Below are 19,419 nucleotides of genomic sequence, written 5' to 3' on the forward strand. Positions count from 1 at the left end.
GATTTCAGCAAACTGATCTTGAAGGCCTTCCAATTTAGTGGCAGTTGGCTGCAGGCGTTTGTCCAGGAGGGGTTCCAGGGCCGCCGTCACCTTAGCTACCACTTTCATCACCCAAGCCAAACTAAGCCCCGCGGTGCCGGGTCTAGCCAGCGCCGCCATCTTGTCTTGTCCACCTTGGGAATGTTCAGCTCCTTTTCGCAGCGATTTCAACACCAAGTGTCTTTCATGCAAGACAAAAATACTTCTGTTGGGCCAAAAGTGCGTTCCGATAGCTGAAAAACGTAAACTGAAAAGCAAAAAAAAAAATAATAAATTGGCGAATCAGAGTGGAAAGACCGGGAGAGCTCAGCCTCAGCTTCCTCTCTCGGTCATAGCACCTTGTGACCCCCCTCTGATTTTTATCTAAAGACACCTGGCCTACTATGGTCTCTATTGCAGCCTCGCTATCGGGATACCCTATCTTCCCTGTTTTGGTGACATCTTTGAAAGATACCTTGTTTTGAACCATTCGTTTTTGAACAACTGTTGGCCTTCCCCCAGGTTCTAGTTTAAAAGCTGCTCTATCTCCTTTTTAAATGCCGATGCCAGGAGCTTGGTCCCACATTGGTTAAGGTAGAGCCCATCATTCTGGAATAGGCTCTCACTTCCCCAGAATGTTGCCCAGTTCCTTACAAATCTAAACCCCTCCTCTCTGCACCATCATCTCATCCTCGCATTGAGACTTCGGAGCTCTGCCTGTCTCTTGGGCCCTGCGTGTGGAATAGGGAGCACTTTGGAAAATGCTACTCTAGAGGTTCTGGATTTGAGCTTTCTACCTAAGAGCCTAAATTTGGCTTCCAGAACCTCCCTCTCACATTTTCCTATGTCATTGGTACCCACATGTACCAAGACAGCCAACTCCTTCCCAGAACTATCTAAAATCCTATTTAGGTGATACGTGAGGTCCGCCACCTTCGCACCATGCAGGTAAGTGACCAGGCGATCCTCACATCCACCAGCCCCGCAGCTATCTACATGCCTAATAATCGAATCACCAACTGCAACAGCTGTCCTAACTCTTCCTTCTTGGGCAGAAGGTCCTGGAAACACATCACTCCAATTGTGAGAATTATTTCCTGCTTGTCCTTGGAGAAAGTGAAGATACTTAACCTGTAGCAGGTATGTGGAATGCCCTCCCGCGGGAGGTGGTGGAGATGAAAACGTTAATGGAATTCAAACTTACATAGGATATACACAAAGGAATCCTATTTAGAAGGAATGGATCCACGGAATCTTAGCAGAGATTAGGTGGCAATGCCAGTAATTGGGAAGCAAAACTGGTGCTGGGCAGACTTCTATGGTCTACGCCCTGATCATGACTGAATAGATATTGATAGGATGGAGTGTAAATTTTAAGGGGTTTCGACGTTAGGTTCAGAACTTAGTACAAGAACAGTGCTGGGCAGACTTCTACAGTCTGTGCCCTGAGAATGGCATGGACAAATCAAACTTGGGTATAAAGTATCACATACCATGTAAAATGAGTTTATCTTGTTGGGCAGACTGGATGAACTGTACAGGTCTTTATCTGCCGTCATTTACTATGTTGCTATATTCTCTGAGGACTGTAGACCTTATATTCTCACAAACCCTCCCTCCTCCCCTTGGAGTTGTCTCCTATTTTTTTTTTATGCTGAGGTATCTAACTGTGGTAACCATGCTCTCGAGGTGGGTGGAAAGGCACTTGCAGTTGTGTGGTGGAGCGACTCTTGCTCTCCACAAAGCTCTGTTGTTTAGCTTTTTTACAAACTCCAAACCAGGCAGCATGGAATCACATTACCCTGTGAGAATATAAGGCCTGCTGTCCTTGGAGAATACCTTACAGGTAAGTATCTTCGCTGAAGTGACCCTTTAGTGGAACACTGGAACATGAGTAATCATACAATAGGTGACCTGAAGTTTTTTATTTTTAAAGTTCTAGCAAAATTATGGAGAGTAGGTCTTTTGAATAAACGGCTTCTCTAGGAGGAACAAAGGACTATCTTTTTTATGAGGACCTTTTCACCATCTGACCTCAATTCAGAGATTGATTATAGACCTTTTTTTTCCTTGAATACATTTGTTTATATTTCTCAGGAGTTTTTATGAATTTATTTTTATTTTTATATTCATGCTTTTACATGCTTATTTATTATTACAAGCTAGTTTTTATAGGTATGGCATGTATTAGCTGGAATAGATACGCTATCTTTTTTTGATTTTTCTTTTTCCATTTGACTGTAATGTTTTTATATGCCTGTTTTTTACAGTGTTTGGCTGTATTTTTTTTATCCGGTTTTATTCTTAACCAGTTATTTCTATTAACCATTTTTATAACTGGTTTACTTTTCTATCCAGTTTTAGAGCTTGTTTTACAAGTGTCGCCATCTATGTGTTTTAGCATATATCATGCTTTATTCATATTTTACATATTTTAATTACTGTTTCGTCATGGGCATCTGTTTTCGCATCGTTTTGCCCGAGAGCGTTCAGGAGAGTAGCAGTTTTGCTTGTCACATAGGTGAGTTCCTTAGGTTTGTTTTTATAGCTGTTTTTTAATCCTGATATATATTTTCTAATCTTGAAATATGCTAGTCCTTTTTTTAGCATGTTGGCTAGTGGAACCTCTTAAATTCTCCTGAGCACTTCGAAAGTGTTTAACTGGCGGCATTCTTAATTTCCTTTAACCTGTATTAGCTGGTTTGTAGTCATAACTGGTTTTTAAAGAATAACCGGTTTTAAGCCAATCCAGTTATTTTATATCGTTTGTGCTATATCAGCTTGTTTTTAAGATACACATTTTGATTTGCTTTGGTGTTTTGTAGTACATTGAAGGCAGTGGCTGGCAAAGTGATAATGTTCAACTTTTTTAAAATCTTTTTTTACATTCATTTTTATATTCTGTATTCATCTAGCTTTTTTATAGCTGCAGTGATATTGTGATTCATTTGCATTTATCTACTTTCAGTCAGCCTTCCCTTTCTTAGCACTAAACATAAGAGCATTGTCATCTAGAGATGGGTTACTCCAATGCGTCTCCCAGTATTACACCACCTTGGATGAATCTCTTCATAAAAGCGGTTAATAAATCTCAATAAATAAATATTCAGCAGCAGTATCCGGTTATGTACTACTGAATATCCTGTGGGACACGCTCAGTGTTAGTTAAATGGGTAGAAACCTCTCCTGCCCAGTTAAATATTGATTCCTGTGATTTCATTTGCCTTGATTTAAAAATCTAGTGTTGAAATTCAGTGTTAAGCTCCTAACTTTGTTTCCCGCCCTAATCTACCCCTGTTGCTATCCATGTTTTATGCTCCTAAATTTAGGAGTTTAGTGAAATTTTGAGTATAAATTTATGCAGTTAGCCATAGTAAATTTTCAAAGAAATCAGTTTAAGAGCAAAACCCTCAAAGTGGTCCTTTTACTAAACTGCGGTAAAAAAGTAACCTGTGGTAGTGTGAGTGTGTCTTTTTGGTGTGTGCTGGTCTATTTTTTACCGCTGTTGGAAAAAAAGGCTTTTTTCAATGGGGGCAGTAAATGTACTACTTGAGCCCTTAATGCCAGCCATCAACCTAGAGATAAGGGCTCACACGGTAATCATGTAGCACGCACCAATGTGGCCATGCTGCTGATTACTGCAGGGAATGCCCCCAACGATAGAAAATAAAAAACTTTTCTACCATGGGAACCAGCATACGCCAACTTCAGAATTACTGCTGGGCGCCTATGCTGTGCTGGTGGTAGTGCTGATTTGGTGTGCACTACCTGCGCATTAGCCCTACCGCTGCTTTTTAAAAGGGCCCCAAAGTTAGGAGCATAAATCCTTTGAGTATCAAGCCCACTGAAGTCTAGTGAAGATCCTCAGAGTTGATTGTGAAATCCTATGGAATGTAATATATGCTTTACTTGAAGAAGAGTAGGCTGAAGAGTATTTTGGCATTGTACATATTGTTTTAGTCCTGATTACTCAAGTGTAAGATTTCATTTGGTCTTCCATCTCCAACTGATCCATTCCGTATGGATATCTATACAGTTTTATCAGTAGTTACTGTTTTGTAAAGAGGGGAAGAGAATAAGATGGTGGATAGAGAAAGGGACTAATGAAAACATAACTCTACTTTGTGGCCAGGAAAATCATGATGTTGAATTATAATTAATCTAAACACCTGTATTCCTAAGCATAGCCTTTATTCTTAAGCTTGGTTTGTAGATGATTTAGACAGACAGATTGTATTCATACTATTCTGTGTCTGATATAGGAGAGATGAGCAAATTGAAAAATGACAATGAAACTGAGCTTCAGGAACTGAAAAAAGCCTTGGTAAATATTGCCTATCGTACATGTGGTATTCATAAATTAATAAAATGGAATTGTGTTTTGTAGGTATCCATTTTTCTTTAATTGCAACATGTTAGCTTTTTGCAATTCCCAAGTATTGTAGAAAGTTTCTATTAGGTATGTTATACTAGCCATAGATAAGATGCAGAAGAGTGGCCATAATGCAACGTTAACAGCACCTGTATGACTGCATCAGGCTTTCAAGGGCAGTGTTTCCCAAATGGTAAGGAATTAAAGGGAAACACGAAAGAAGGAGATGGGATAGTTGGGCCCTACTCTGTGCATCCTCCTTCATTGAGTCCATTCAGCCTCTGTCTTTATTCTCAGGCTGAAAGAGAGGAAGAGAATACACTGATTACTGGATGACAATCATTCAAAGTGTTAGGAGCAGCAACAGTAGAAGCTAATCTCTTGTTTTCCTGATTGAGGCTCAAGGAAAGATGAAGCAACTTTTTTTTTCTCATTCTTCCTATTTTCTCTCTTTCCTTTACATTTTATTTTTATTTTATTTTTCTTACATTTGTACCCCGTGCTTTCCCACTCATAGCAGGTTCAATGTGGCTTTCATATTATATACAGGTACTTATTTGTACCTGGGGTAATGGAGGGTTAAGTGACTTGCCCAGAGTCACAAGGAACTGCCTGTGCCTGCAGTGGGAATTGAACCCAGTTCCCCAGGACCAAAGTCCACCACTATAACCACTAGGCCACGCCTTTCCTTTTTCTAATTAGTTTGTAAACTGGTTGAGTGTTTTCTTGTTTAGCAGTATAAGTGCTCTGTAAACAATAAACAATAGGAAGATGGTTGCCAGAGGCAGCTTCTTTGGCATATATTTTTGAATGAGTGTGTGGTCTCTAAGAGGCTTGGAGCTCATTTATCTAGGATCTAAGTTACCTCTTGGGCCAAGTTGCATGCTGTTTCTTCTGTAGAAATTTAGAGCAGCCACCTTTGCACAATATTACTATCTGGAGGTTCATGCCAGGGAAGATGCAGCCTTTGGTGCTAGCTTCCTCAGAGAACGTTTCAAGATCCCTCCCTGCTTAACGGTGTTGTTACATCCCATATGCCTGAAGTGGTCTTGCCTGCTAAATTTCTTTCCTTGAGTCCTACAATAACAGTGCAGGATCCCACCCATTCTATATATGTATTTGTGGTTTCCTAGTTAGTGTCTAGTGGTTTATTTATTTTCCCTTGGATCCACTGGGCATAGGGCACTGGTGGGAATCTGCAGTGCCCCCTTCTCCTTCGCCTTTGAGGAGATACAGGAGAGGATTTTGATGCTGGGTTTGTTACAGAGATACTGAGGAACTGCAGGCTGCACAGTGCCCTATCCAGGGTAGGGTTCATGAGTTTTCATTCTGTGTCTCCATCTTCTGGTAGGGGAGCAAAACCCATACATCCTGACTAGTCTGGTAAGACTCAAGGGAGGAAAATTAGAAGGTGAGATCAAATTTTCACATCTGAGCTGGTCTGGCAGGACTACAGAAAAGGATAGTAACTGGTAAGCTTAAATTTCACCGTCATCAGTTAGAGACATTGGCTTTTAAAAAATCTATTATCATATATACAATTTTTGAACCTTCAGTTGGTACTCTCATCACCTCTGTTTATTCCCCTTTTCATTGAACTGTACTAACATATGCAGACAATCTTAAAACCTAGATGAGTTTGTACTATTTAAACTGTGTAATTGTGTTGTTTCTCCACTGATATGATGAAGAGGGATAATTCTTGATAGTGTGCCAAAGGTACATTTGGTCCAATAAAAAGATATCACCTACAATTTTGTTGTCGATTCTTATTTCCACATATCCATGTGGACTAACATGGTAGTCACAATTCTCAACCATCATTAGCAGAAATAAAGTATTTCTTAATTTATTACAAGTTTCTAATAAGTTCTTGTTTTGTTTAGGAAAGTTCACTAATGGTTCAAAAGGTTTTGGAACAGCAAGTAACTCAGGAAAAATCACAAAGCAGAGCATTAATGAAAGAAATTGAAATGAAAGATTCTAACCATGGCAGTTTCAAGGTAGGCTGAATTAGATTTTGTTATTGTTTATAGTTTGAAACTCATTTTAGAATTGTATTGACTGCATAACATGAAAACAATTTTGTAAAACTGCAAATATCCTCAATTTTTAAAGTGTAGTCTTTGTGTTCAGGTCTTATGGAAATGTTTTGTACAATTGATTCTCTGAGGACAACCAGGATGCAGTCATTCTGACTGGTGGGTGATATCATCCAATGGAATCTGGTGTGGGAGTTTCTAGCTTTTAAACTAGAAACAAGGGGAAGGCCGACAGTCGCACAACAGTGTATGGTTCAGAATGAGGTATCTTGTAAAGATATTGCCCAAACAGGGAGGATGGGGGTCCCTGATGGTGAGGTTGCAAAGGCGACCGTAATAGATTCGTCTGTAAACAGATATAATAAAAATCAGGCAGAAGATAGTAAATTAACACTGTCAAGTAATCAACATAATGTGACTAGGAATAACTTGGTCTTTATGCAAATGCTAGGAGCCTAAGACATACGATGGGAGAATTGGAATATATTGCGCTAAATGAAAAAATAGATATAATAGGCATCTCCGAGACCTGGTGGAAAGAGGATAACTAATGGGACACTGTCATACCGGGATACAAATTGTATCACAGTGATAGAGTGGACCGGATTGGGGGAGGAGTAGCACTGTATATTAACGAGGGCATTGAATCTAATAGACTGAAAATTTTACAGGAAACAAACGACCTTTTGGAATCATTATGGATCGAAATTCCATGTGTCAAGGGGAAAAGGACAGTGGTAGGAGTGTAATACCGTCCGCCTGACCAGGATGAGCAGACGGACGCAGTCATGTTAAAGGAAATTAGGGACGCTAATAAAATAGGCAACGTGATAATAATGGGTGATTTCAATTACCACAATACAACAACATATAATTTTCTACACTACGATAAAGTATTAAGAGGATGGCATGGATGCATTACTTGAAACCTTTACAAGCACTTAAATGGAGAAAAAAGACCTCAGTAATACCGGCATCGCCTCCCTCCAAAGGAAACACCTTATATTAAGAAAGCGTGCCTCTTTAATCATGGGTCAAAAAAACTCCATATAAATGTTTTCATAAACATTGTCCATCCATCCTCTAAAATACTTCATAAATGGAGCCACGAAAATCAAATATTGTAACTAAATGTTACTTATCTTGGATGTCCAAAGTTTAACAAGTGACAGTCCTAGCAGATAATTCCGCCGCTTAAATTTTCACACTTGCATTCTGCTATCTTCACATATCCCAACAGGGGAACCCTGTTTCGCCGAAAATTGGCTGCGTCAGGGGAAAAAAACTTTTTCAATAATTACATCCAAGAAACAAATTCGCCCCATGTACTACCAGAGGCAAGGCAACTTCATAATGGCGGCTGACACTTCCTACAGCCGTTAACGTTTATATTCAGTGTGTGATGTCATCAATATGCTTACCAATCACCTTAAAGGAAAGCCTTCCATTCTATAGCACTGTTCAGGCCTTTAGGTATTACAGTCTGTAGAGTGAAGATCCATCGTTGCTCCTTTTGTCTGAGCAGCCTTCTAATGTCTTCCTTTCTCTCCGAAATCTGAAACTGTTCAATCACTGTGCACTTTAAATCTGCGAACTTATGTTGTTTAAGCATGCAATGTGACACCATGGGCTCATGTATCTTCTCTGTCAATATGCAATGCCGATGTTCTATCAGGCTTGTCTTTAAAGAATGTGATGTCTGACCTACATAATACAATTTGCAAGGGCAAATTATAATATATATGACATTACGAGATGTACAATCCATATGATGTTGGTAAGGATAACATTTTCCAGTATTCTAATCTATAAATTCTTTAGAAACAATCATATTCATGCAAACAGAGCAATTACCACAAGTCCCATGAGTCCCTCCATTTGTCTGTATGGCACCTTCACGATTCCACGTTTCAGCAATGCATAAAGTATCATTCAAATTGCTATTGCGCTGAAAGGAAAAAATCACTTCCATATTTTGAAAGCAAGGATGAACTTTCAATAACGGAAGATGTTTCTTAATAATTCTTGTCATGGAATTGCTGTGAGCGTTAAACTTGGTCACAAATGTCAAAAGGTCTCTGGATTCTTGCTGATCAACGCAGCCAATTTTCTTCAAAACAGGGTTCCCCTGTTGGGATATGTGAAGATAGCAGAATGCAAGTTTGAAAATTTAAACGGCGGAATTATCTGCTAGGACTGTCACTTGTTAAACTTTGGACATCCAAGATAAGTAACATTTAGTTACAATATTTGATTTTCGTGGCTCCATTTATGAAGTATTTTAGAGGATGGATGGACAATATTTATGAAAACATTTATATGGAGTTTTTTTGACCCATGATTAAAGAGGCACGCTTTCTTAATATAAGGTGTTTCCTTTGGAGGGAGGCGATGCCGGTATTACTGAGGTCTTTTTTCTCCATTTACTTGCATGTAAAGGTTTCATGTAATGCATCCATGCCTTCCTCTTAATACTTTATCGCAGTGTAGAAAATTATATGTTGTTGTATTGAGTTGATTCTACACTTCCTGAATTATGGTTTGATTTCAATTACCCCAATATAGACTGGGTTAATGTAGCATCGGGGCACGCCAAGGAGGTAAAATTCCTTGATGAAATCAAGGACTGCTTCATGGAGCAGCTGGTACAGGAGCCGATGAGAGAAGGAAAAATTCTAGATGTAGTCATTTGTGGAGCACATGATCTGGTATGGGAGGTAACGGTGCGGGGGCCGCTTGATAACAGTGATCATAATATGACCAGCTTTGAAATCTGCTTTCAAAAAAGTAGACAACGGAAGTCAAATATGTTGGTGTTTAACTTCAAAAAAGGGAGGCATGATAAAATGAGGAGAATGGTAAAAAAAAGAACTTAGAGGAGCAAAGGATAGGCTAAAAAACCTACAACAGGCATGGATGCTGTTCAAAAACACTGTCCTGGAGGCCCAGGCCAAATATATTCCATGTATCAGTAAAGGAGGGCAGAAGACCAAACGACAACCAGCGTGGTTAAAAAGAGAGGTGAAGGAGGCTATTGGAACAAAAAGAGAATCCTTCAGAAAATGGAAGAAAGAACCAACTGAAGATAATAAAAAGTGGCATAAGGAATGTCAAATCAGATGCAAAGCGTTGATAAGAAAGGCTAAGAAGGACTTTGAAAGGAAGATAGCGGTAGAGGCAAAAACACATAGTAAAAATGTTTTCAGGTATGTAAAAAGCAGGAAACCGGGAAAAGAATCAGTTGGGCCACTGGATGACCAGGTAGTAAAGGGGCACTCAGGGAAGATAAAGAAATAGCGGAAAGATTAAATGAGTTCTTTGCCTCGGTCTTCACTGAGGAAGATTTGGTTGGGATACCGGTGCCGGACAGGGTATTCGAGGCTGGCAAGTCGGAGAAACTTAATGAAATCTTTGTAAATCTGGAGGATGTAATGGGGCAGTTCTGCAAACTAAAGAGTAGCAAATCTCCTGGGCTGGATGGCATTCATCCCAGGGTACTGATGGAACTAAAAAATGAGCTTGCGGAGCTACTGTTGTTGATATGTAATTTATCCTTAAAATCGAGCGTGGTACCGGGAGATTGGAGGGTCGCTAATGTAACACCGATTTTAAAGAAAGGTTCCAAGGGAGATCGGGGGAATTATAGACCGGTGAGACAATTATAGACCGGTGAGTCTGACGTCAGTACCGGGCAAAATGGTAGAGACTCATTAAGAACGAAATAACAGAGCACATTCTAAAGCATGGACTGATGAGACAAAGTCAGCATGGATTTAGTGAAGGGAAGTCTTGCCTCACCAATCTACTACATTTCTTTGAAGGGGTAAACAAACACCTCGACAAAGGTGAGCTGGTGGATATTGTGTATCTGGATTTTCAGAAAGCGTTTGACAAAGTCCCTCATGAAAGGCTCCAGAGGAAGTTAGAGAGTCATGGGATCGGAGGTAGTGTTATGGATTAAAAACTGGTTGAAAGATAGGAAACAGAGAGTAGGGTTAAATTATCACTATTCACAATGGAGAAGGGTAGTTAGTGGGGGGTCCCTCAGGGATCTGTGCTGAGACCGTTGCTTTTTAACATTTTCATAAATGACCTGGAGGTGGGGGTAACTAGCAAGGTTATCAAATTTGCTGATGACACAAAGTTGTTTAAGGTCGTCAAATCGCGGGAAGATTGTGAAAAGTTGCAAGAAGATATTGCAAGACTAGGAGACTGGGCGTCTAAATGACAGATGACGTTCAGTGTGAGCAAGTGCAAAGTGATGCATGTGGGAAAGAGGAACCTGAACTACAGCTACGTCATGCAAAGTTCAGCGTTAGGAGTCACGGAATGAGAAAGGACCTGGGAGTCATCATTGATGATACGTTGAAATCTTCTGCTCAGTGTGCTGCTGCGGCTAAGAAGTCAAATAGAATTTTAGGTATTATTAGGAAAGGGATGGAAAACAAAAATGAGGATATTATAATGCCACTGTATCAGTCCATGGTGCGACCGCACCTAGAGTATTGTGTTCAATTCTGGTCGCCGCACCTCAAAAAAGATATAGTGGAATTGAAAAAGATGCAGAGAAGGCCGATAAAGATGATTAAGAGGATGGGACAACTTTCCTTTGAGGAAAGGCTAAAGCGGCTGGGGCTCTTCAGCTTGGAGAAAAGGCGGCTGAGGGATGATATGATAGAGGTATATAAAATAATGAGTGGAGTGGAAAAGATAGATTTGGAGCATCTGTTTACACTTTCAAAAAATACTAGGATAAGGGGGCATGTGATGAAGCTGGAGTGCAGTAAGTTTAAAACAAATAAGAGAAAAATTTTCTTTACTCAGCGCGTAATTCGACTCTGGAATTTGTTGCCGGAGTATGTGGTTAAGGCGGTTAGCTTAGCAGAGTTTAAGAAGGGTTTGGACGGCTTCCTGAAGGAAAAGGCCATAGAATGTTATTAAAGGAACGTAGGGAAAAATCCACTATTCCTGGGACAAGCAGTACAAAATGCTTTGCTCCATGGATCTTGTCGGGTGATTATGACCTGGATTGGCCACTGTTGGAGACAGGGAGCTGGGCTAGATGGACCTTTGGTCTGTCCCAGTGTGGTGATGCTTATGTCTTATGTCTTAGAAGCTTCTGAGAGTGGTGCACCGTGTGGGACCAGGTCAGTCTCATGGATGTGCTCCATACCTAGGATCAGTTGTCTGTTCAGAAGAGACAATACTAAATTAGTCTCCTAGAACAAAGAACCGTTTGGAATGCCCTGAAGACTTTCAGAGATAGGCTGGAGAAACAAATTATTTTAATTCAGGCAGACAACCAAATGGCAAGCAGAAAGGAACTGGCTTGTACCTCCTGTGTCAGGAAGCAGTCAAAATATGGCGATGGGCCACCCCTTGGGAGACGGTTCTCAGAGCCACTTATCTGGAGGGACAACTGTCTGGCAGACAGAGTGAGCCAGATCATGCAGCTACATGAGTGGTCTCTGAATATGGGTTTTGCCTGAAAGATCTTCTGAGAGTGGGGTAAACCCCTCAGTGGATCTCTTCTCTACTCACTTAAACCATAAGGTCCGCTGGTTCTGTTCCAGACTGGGATCAAACGGCAGACTAGTCTGGGATTCCATTCTCTTCAACTGGGGGATAGGTCTTCTTATATGTATCATCCAATATCCCACATAGAAAATCTTTCCTGAAGCTCAAGCAGGACCAGGGTTCTATGATACTCATCATGCTGTATTGGCTGAGGCAAATCTGATTCCCTCTACTTCTGGAGCTAGCCTCCGACAAGCAGTGGAAACTGGGGTGCTTTCTGACCCAAATGATTCAGAACGAGAGGTCCCTCTTGGATCCTAGCTTCCATTCCCTGGCCCTTACGGCTTGGAATTTGAGAAGCTAGAGGTTGACTCCTTGAACCTGCCAGAGGGTGTGTCTCAGGTTCTGCTTGCTCTCTGGAAGGATTCCAGTAAAATGTCTTATGGTTTCAAGAGGAAGAGGTTTGCTGTCTGGGGTGAGGTCAGAGCCCCTAGATCCTTTCTCCTCTCGTCTTCAAAAACTTCTCGAATACCTGCTACATCTGTCTGAGTTGGGTCTCAAGACCAAATCCGTAAGGACCCATCTTGGTGCAATTGAAGTTTATCATCATTGTGTAGAAATAAGGCCATTTCTGCGCAGCCTTTAGTAGTTCAGTTCATGCGGGGATTTCTATTGCTGAAACCTCTCATCAAGGCCCCTATTGTGTCTTGGAATCTCGACATTGTCCTTGCCCAGCTTATGAAAGCTACATTTGAGCCTCTTAAATCCTGTTTCCTAAAGTAATTGTTCTAAAAGATCTTTGGTGGCAGTCACTTCAACATGCATAGTCAGTTTGTCCCTGACTATACTGGTTAGATCTGGACACATCATAGAGGTAGATAGCTTAAACCCTAGGAGGGAGAGAAGAATGCTGCTTGTGTTGGCCCAAATAGTGATACTGAGGCTATGCCTTGGCAAAGGTGCTTCTCTAGCCTTGGCACTAACAAGGACTTCTGTGCTGCTGAAGAAGACTGTCTGAGGATGTGCTGTACTCGAGTAGTAGAGGCTGCTGAAGGCTCAAATGTTGATTTTTTAATTTTATTTTATGAATTGATATTCAGCAGGATATAACCTATTAGGAAGGGTCCTACCCTATGAAGGCTCCTTCCCGATTAGTTATGCTAATACTCAATGACACTTAACCTGATAATGCCATTGAATATCAGCACAGAATGCAATGGCGCTACCTAGTTAGTGCTGGGACAGTCCGAGGATGGACTTGGTGCAGTCCCTAAAGTCAGGGCACAGGTGGCATTCAGTTCTGGTGCCCAGATAATCTATCCGGAAAAGTAGGATTGCATAAATAACAATACTAACTTGCCTGGATAGCTATCTAGGTACTGGCACTGACTACCACTGGTATTCAAATAAATTCTGGGAGCTGCCAAGTGCCTGGATATTCAGTGCTGGTACCCAGATACATTTGTATATGCTCGTGGCTGTCAGAGTTCATAAAAATACTGATTACTGCAGGCCAAATATTGCCCGGGTAAGTTTAAAATGGACACCCTCTTCTGCCTGAATTATGGGACATGGGTTATTGTGTTATTTAATAACTCCTCTCACAGTTCTCTGAATATTTGTTTAGTGTAATTTACAAAAATTGCTTAATTCATTACCATATCATATTGGATATGTAGAGGGTACTAGTTTAAAAGGGTATGTAGGCATCTGTTTAGCTCCTAATTTATAAAGAGAAGTAGGTGCCTTTGTGTGTTTGTAAAATACTAGGTTAAGTTTAAGAAATTGTACATTGAAGATTCAGACATTTATACCAGCACAGGAGCAGGTGTAAATATCTGCACATATAATTATTAAGATGGTCCTAAGAAACAAGATGGCAAGCGATCCGCAAAATCCAACATGGAGACAAACAAAGCAGATCAATCAGTGATATGGTTCAAAACTTTATTTTCAGAGATTCGCCCGACACAGACTGTGTTTCGCCCACAAGGGCTGCGTCAGGGGCTAATAGTCCAAGCAGGACATGAGATTGAAACGTAAAAAAACAGCAGGGTGCTTTCCTCAATCAAGATGAGGACATCAGCTCAATGCACAGGGTAAGTCTCTGGTCGCATCTCTCAGCTGCTGGAAAAAAAAAAAGCTGAGAGATGCGACCAGAGACTTACCCTGTGCATTGAGCTGATGTCCTCATCTTGATTGAGGAAAGCACCCTGCTGGTTTTTTACGTTTCAATCTCATGTCCTGCTTGGACTATTAGCCCCTGACGCAGCCCTTGTGGGCGAAACACAGTCTGTGTCGGGCGAATCTCTGAAAATAAAGTTTTGAACCATATCACTGATTGATCTGCTTTGTTTGTCTCCACATATAATTATTAAGTTCATGTGTAGTTCTGCATGCTCTGCCCACATGCCGCTGAAACTGCATCCCTGTGCATACCTACAAGCAACGTATTGAAGTGTGTACTTTACATCAGTCAGAATTCTATAAGTGGTCTTTTACATGCATATTGGCCACAAATATCCAAAAATGACTTCATAAAATTACCTCCAAAATGTCTGCCTTCTATTAAATATACAACCTGATAATTAGTTTTCAAAAGCCATTAACCTAGTCAAGTTGGCTGTCTAAATGTTATCCACATTTAACAACCTGATAATTAGGATGAAAGTAGAAACAATGAGAAGGGATCTCTAATGGTCGAAGGTCTGGCAGTTAAAATTTAATTGTGTCTAGCAACTCCAGAATAAATGATATTCTCAACAAGTTATTCTAGATTAATTCACAACATTTGTTGTGACAATGTGTCACAACACACTCTTTAACTAGACCTACCACGAGAACCCATAACTAACTATATCACAACACCTTTCCACATTACTCAGAATATATCTTTCTTTAACTGCTTGACCAAATCCTCTTGCTTTCCTTGACTTCTCTGTAACCCCAATTGTATTCTTACCCTGATACGGCGACACCATAACAGGTCTCCGTAAGCCACATTGAGCTTGCAAATAGGTGGGAAAATGTGGGATACAAGTGCAATAAAATAAATAAATAAATAACACCCATAAACTGATAAGTGACTAAATAAAACATGTATTCAGTTCTCACTCATTCCACATTCATACTGTTGAAGACTAAATCAAAATAAATCTTGACAACAAATGCCAAAATTAGCAACAGTATCTTCCTGAGGTGACATATAAGCAATGTATGTGTTTACATAAAGCACAAGTTGTGAGTTCTTTCCACATATGCTCAAAGAAATCGTCTCCGTGTCACAATTAGCAAAATTCGCTATGTGCAGAAATATTTCTCCGAGGACAAGCAGGCTGCTTGTTCTCACTGATGGGTGACGTCCACGGCAGCCCCTCCAATCGGAATCTTCCTAGCAAAGTCCTTTGCTAGCCCTCGCGCGCCCGCGCGCACCGCGCATGCGCGGCCGTCTTCCCGCCCGAAACCGGCTCGAGCCGGCCAGTCTTCTTTCGTCCGCACTCGGTACGGCTGTGTTTTTGTCGTGTCGAGCCCCGGAGAGTCGACCTCGCGCGTCCGTTTTAATATCGACGTGTTTTTTTCTTCGGAAAAGTTCTAAATTTGTTCGGGAAGTGCTCCGGAAACCCCCTTGGGTTTCGTTTACCCCTTCCCGTGTTTCCAGTTTTTGCCCCGGTAAGTTTTCTTTCGTCGTCGGGGTAGGCCTCTTTTCGGCCTCGGTCGAGATTTTTCTCCCTTAAAGTTTTGGTGCTCCAAATTCGTCATTTCGGATTTTGATTTCGCCGGCGTAATTTTTCCGCCCATGACATCGAAGCCTTCCAGCGGCTTCAAGAAGTGCACCCAGTGCGCCCGGGTAATCTCGCTCACTGATAGGCACTCTTCGTGTCTTCAGTGTCTGGGGGCCGAGCACCGTCCTCAGAACTGTAGTCTGTGTTCCCTGTTACAAAGGCGGACTCAGGTAGCGAGATTGGCCCAGTGGAACGTTTTGTTCTCGGGCTCTTCGTCGGCATGGGCACCGGGGTCATCGTGTGCATCGACGTCATCAGCGTCCAGACCTTCATCCTTGGCCGCCAGTGCATCGAGTGCATCGAGGCATCGGCCCTCTGCATCGGCGCCGAGACATCGGATAGCTGCATCGACGTCGGTGGTACCGGGACCTCGTCTCCTGATGTCGTCGGACGGTGGTGCATCGGGTGGAGTGCAGGTGAGGGCTGTCCATTCCCCTGCTGGTGGCGGTGAGCCTTCGGGTGGGTCTCCCCCTACCCTGAGGGCTCCTGCGGTACAGCCCCCCCGGGATCGACCTGCTTCGACCTTGGCCCTGAGGAAGCGACGGATGGATTCTACGTCCTCCTCGTCGGTGCCGGAGAGCTCCGGTGACATGCTTCGGAAGAAGTCGAAGAAGCATCGACACCGGTCTCCTCCCCGCGTCGGCACCGAGAGCTCTGGGTCGCCGAGGGAGTCGGCACCCAGCAGGCATCGGCACCGAGAGGACCGCTCACCCTCTGTTCAGGAGGTGTCGATGCGCTCCGCTATGGACAGCCTGGAACAGCCTCCACGCCCGGAACAGGTTCTGACGTCGACGCCTGCATCGACCTCCCTGCCTTTCTCTGCAGCCGCTCTGAACGAGAGCCTCCGGGCCGTTCTCCCAGAGATTCTGGGAGAGCTGTTGCGCCCTACCCCTCCGGTACCGGCGGTGCTTGCGCCTCCGGTACCGTCGAGCGTGGCGCCGGCTGGCCCATCGCCCGGGGTGAGGTCCCCGACGTCGGTACCGCGTGCGGTGCCGACTGCGGCCACCTCCCAGGAGGGCTCCCCGACTACGTCGGCGGAGGGAGCTTCGCCGATGCGGGCGAGGGAGTCTACCTCTCGACGCCTCCATCGTGGACGTGGCTCCACGGAGTCGAGTCGGGCGAGGTTACAGACACAGGTCCGTGAACTTGTGTCTGACACCGAGGGTGAGGCCTCGTGGGAAGAAGAAGAAGACCCCAGATATTTCTCTGACAGGAGTCTGAGGGTCTTCCTTCCGATCCCACTCCCTCTCCTGAGAGACAGCTTTCTCCTCCCGAGAGTCTGTCTTTTGCTTCCTTTGTCCGGGAGATGTCTACGGCCATCCCCTTCCCGGTGGTTGTGGAGGACGAGCCCAGGGCTGAAATGTTTGAGCTCCTGGACTATCCTTCTCCACCTAAGGAAGCGTCCACTGTTCCTTTGCACCATGTCCTGAAAAAGACATTGCTTGCGAACTGGACCAAGCCTTTAACTAATCCCCACATCCCCAAGAAGATCGAGTCCCAGTACCGGATCCATGGGGACCCAGAGCTGATGCGCACTCAGTTGCCTCACGACTCTGGAGTTGTGGATCTGGCCCTAAAGAAGGCTAAGAGTTCTAGGGAGCATGCTTCGGCGCCCCCGGGCAAAGACTCTAGAACCTTAGACTCCTTTGGGAGGAAGGCCTACCATTCCTCTATGCTCGTGGCCAAAATCCAGTCTTACCAGCTCTACACGAGCATACACATGCGGAACAATGTGCGGCAGTTGGCGGGCTTGGTTGATGCTCTCCCCCCTGAGCAAGCCAAGCCTTTTCAGGAGGTGGTCAGGCAGCTGAAGGCGTGCAGAAAATTCCTGGCCAGAGGGGTGTATGACACCTTTGATGTTGCGTCCAGGGCCGCTGCTCAAGGTGTGGTGATGCGCAGGCTCTCATGGCTGCGTGCCTCCGACCTGGAAAATAGACTCCAGCAGCGGATTGCGGACTCGCCTTGCCGTGCGGACAATATTTTTGGAGAGAAAGTCGAGCAGGTGGTAGAGCATCTCCACCAGCGGGATACCGCATTCGACAAGTTCTCCCGCCGGCAGCCTTCAGCATCTACCTCTACAGGTAGAAGATTTTTTGGGGGAAGGAGGACTGTTCCCTACTCTTCTGGCAAGCGTAGGTACAACCCTCCTTCTCGACAGCCTGCGGCCCAGGCTAAGCCCCAGCGCGCTCGCTCTCATCAGCAGCGTGCGCCTCAGCAAGGCCCCGCGGCTCCCCAGCAAAAGCAAGGGGCGAGCTTTTGACTGGCTCCAGCAGACCATAGCCGACATCCAAGTGTCAGTGCTGGGCGACCTGCCGGTCGGGGGGAGGTTGAAAGCTTTTCACCAAAGGTGGCCTCTCATAACCTCCGATCAGTGGATTCTGCAAATAGTCCGGCAAGGATACACCCTCAATTTGGCCTCAAAACCTCCAAATTGCCCACCGGGAGCTCAATCCTACAGCTTCCAGCACAAGCAGGTACTTGCAGAGGAACTCTCCGCCCTTCTCAGCGCCAATGCGGTCGAGCCCGTGCCATCCGGGCAAGAAGGGCTGGGATTCTATTCCAGGTACTTCCTTGTGGAAAAGAAAACAGGGGGGATGCGTCCCATCCTAGACCTAAGGGCCCTGAACAAATATCTCGTAAAAGAAAAGTTCAGGATGCTTTCCCTGGGCACCCTTCTCCCCATGATTCAGCAAAACGATTGGCTATGCTCTCTGGACTTGAAGGATGCCTACACACACATCCCGATACTGCCAGCTCACAGACAGTATCTGCGATTTCAGTTGGGCACACGCCACTTCCAGTACTGTGTGCTACCCTTTGGGCTCGCCTCTGCGCCCAGGGTGTTCACAAAGTGCCTAGCTGTAGTAGCAGCGGCACTTCGCAGGCTGGGGGTGCATGTGTTCCCATATCTCGACGATTGGCTGGTGAAGAACACATCCGAGGCAGGAGCCCTGCAGTCCATGCAGATGACTATTCGCCTCCTGGAGCTACTGGGGTTTGTGATAAATTACCCAAAGTCCCATCTTCTCCCAGCGCAGAGTCTCGAATTCATAGGAGCTCTGCTGGATTCTCGGACGGCTCGCGCCTACCTCCCAGAGGCGAGAGCCAACAACTTGTTGTCCCTCGTCTCGCGGGTGCGAGTGTCCCAGCAGATCACAGCTCGGCAGATGTTGAGATTGCTGGGCCACATGGCCTCCACAGTTCATGTGACCCCCATGGCCCGCCTTCACATGAGATCTGCTCAATGGACCCTAGCTTCCCAGTGGTTTCAGGCTGCTGGGGATCTAGAAGACGTGATCCACCTGTCCACGAGTTTTCTCGAATCCCTGTATTGGTGGACGATTTGGTCCAATTTGACTCTGGGACGTCCTTTCCAAATTCCTCAGCCACAAAAAGTGCTGACCACGGATGCGTCTCTCCTGGGATGGGGAGCTCATGTCGATGGGCTTCACACCCAAGGAAGTTGGTCCCTCCAGGAACGCGGTCTACAGATCAATCTCCTGGAGTTGCGAGCGATCTGGAACGCTCTGAAGGCTTTCAGAGATCGGCTGTCCCATCAAATTATCCAAATTCAGACAGACAACCAGGTTGCCATGTACTATGTCAACAAGCAGGGGGGCACCGGATCTCGCCCCCTGTGTCAGGAAGCCGTCAGCATGTGGCTCTGGGCTCGCCGTCTCGGCATGGT

The 19,419-nt window shown here is 44.2% G+C and overlaps 1 protein-coding gene across 1 annotated transcript in view; it reads left to right on the forward strand.

Moving 5' to 3' along the window:
• The first annotated feature begins 4,277 nt into the window (after positions 1–4,277).
• The window catches only part of LOC115482083 (synaptonemal complex protein 1-like), a 72,312-nt gene continuing 57,170 nt past the window's right edge, over positions 4,278–19,419 (forward strand). The window contains exons 1-2 of the mRNA XM_030221647.1: positions 4,278–4,342; positions 6,277–6,393. Of these exons, the coding sequence (XP_030077507.1) occupies positions 4,286–4,342; positions 6,277–6,393 (174 nt within the window). The 5' untranslated portion in view covers positions 4,278–4,285. The remainder of the gene's footprint in view (positions 4,343–6,276; positions 6,394–19,419) is intronic.

The sequence above is a fragment of the Microcaecilia unicolor genome, chromosome 12 (assembly GCF_901765095.1).
Source record: "Microcaecilia unicolor chromosome 12, aMicUni1.1, whole genome shotgun sequence".
Lineage (NCBI taxonomy): Eukaryota > Metazoa > Chordata > Amphibia > Gymnophiona > Siphonopidae > Microcaecilia > Microcaecilia unicolor.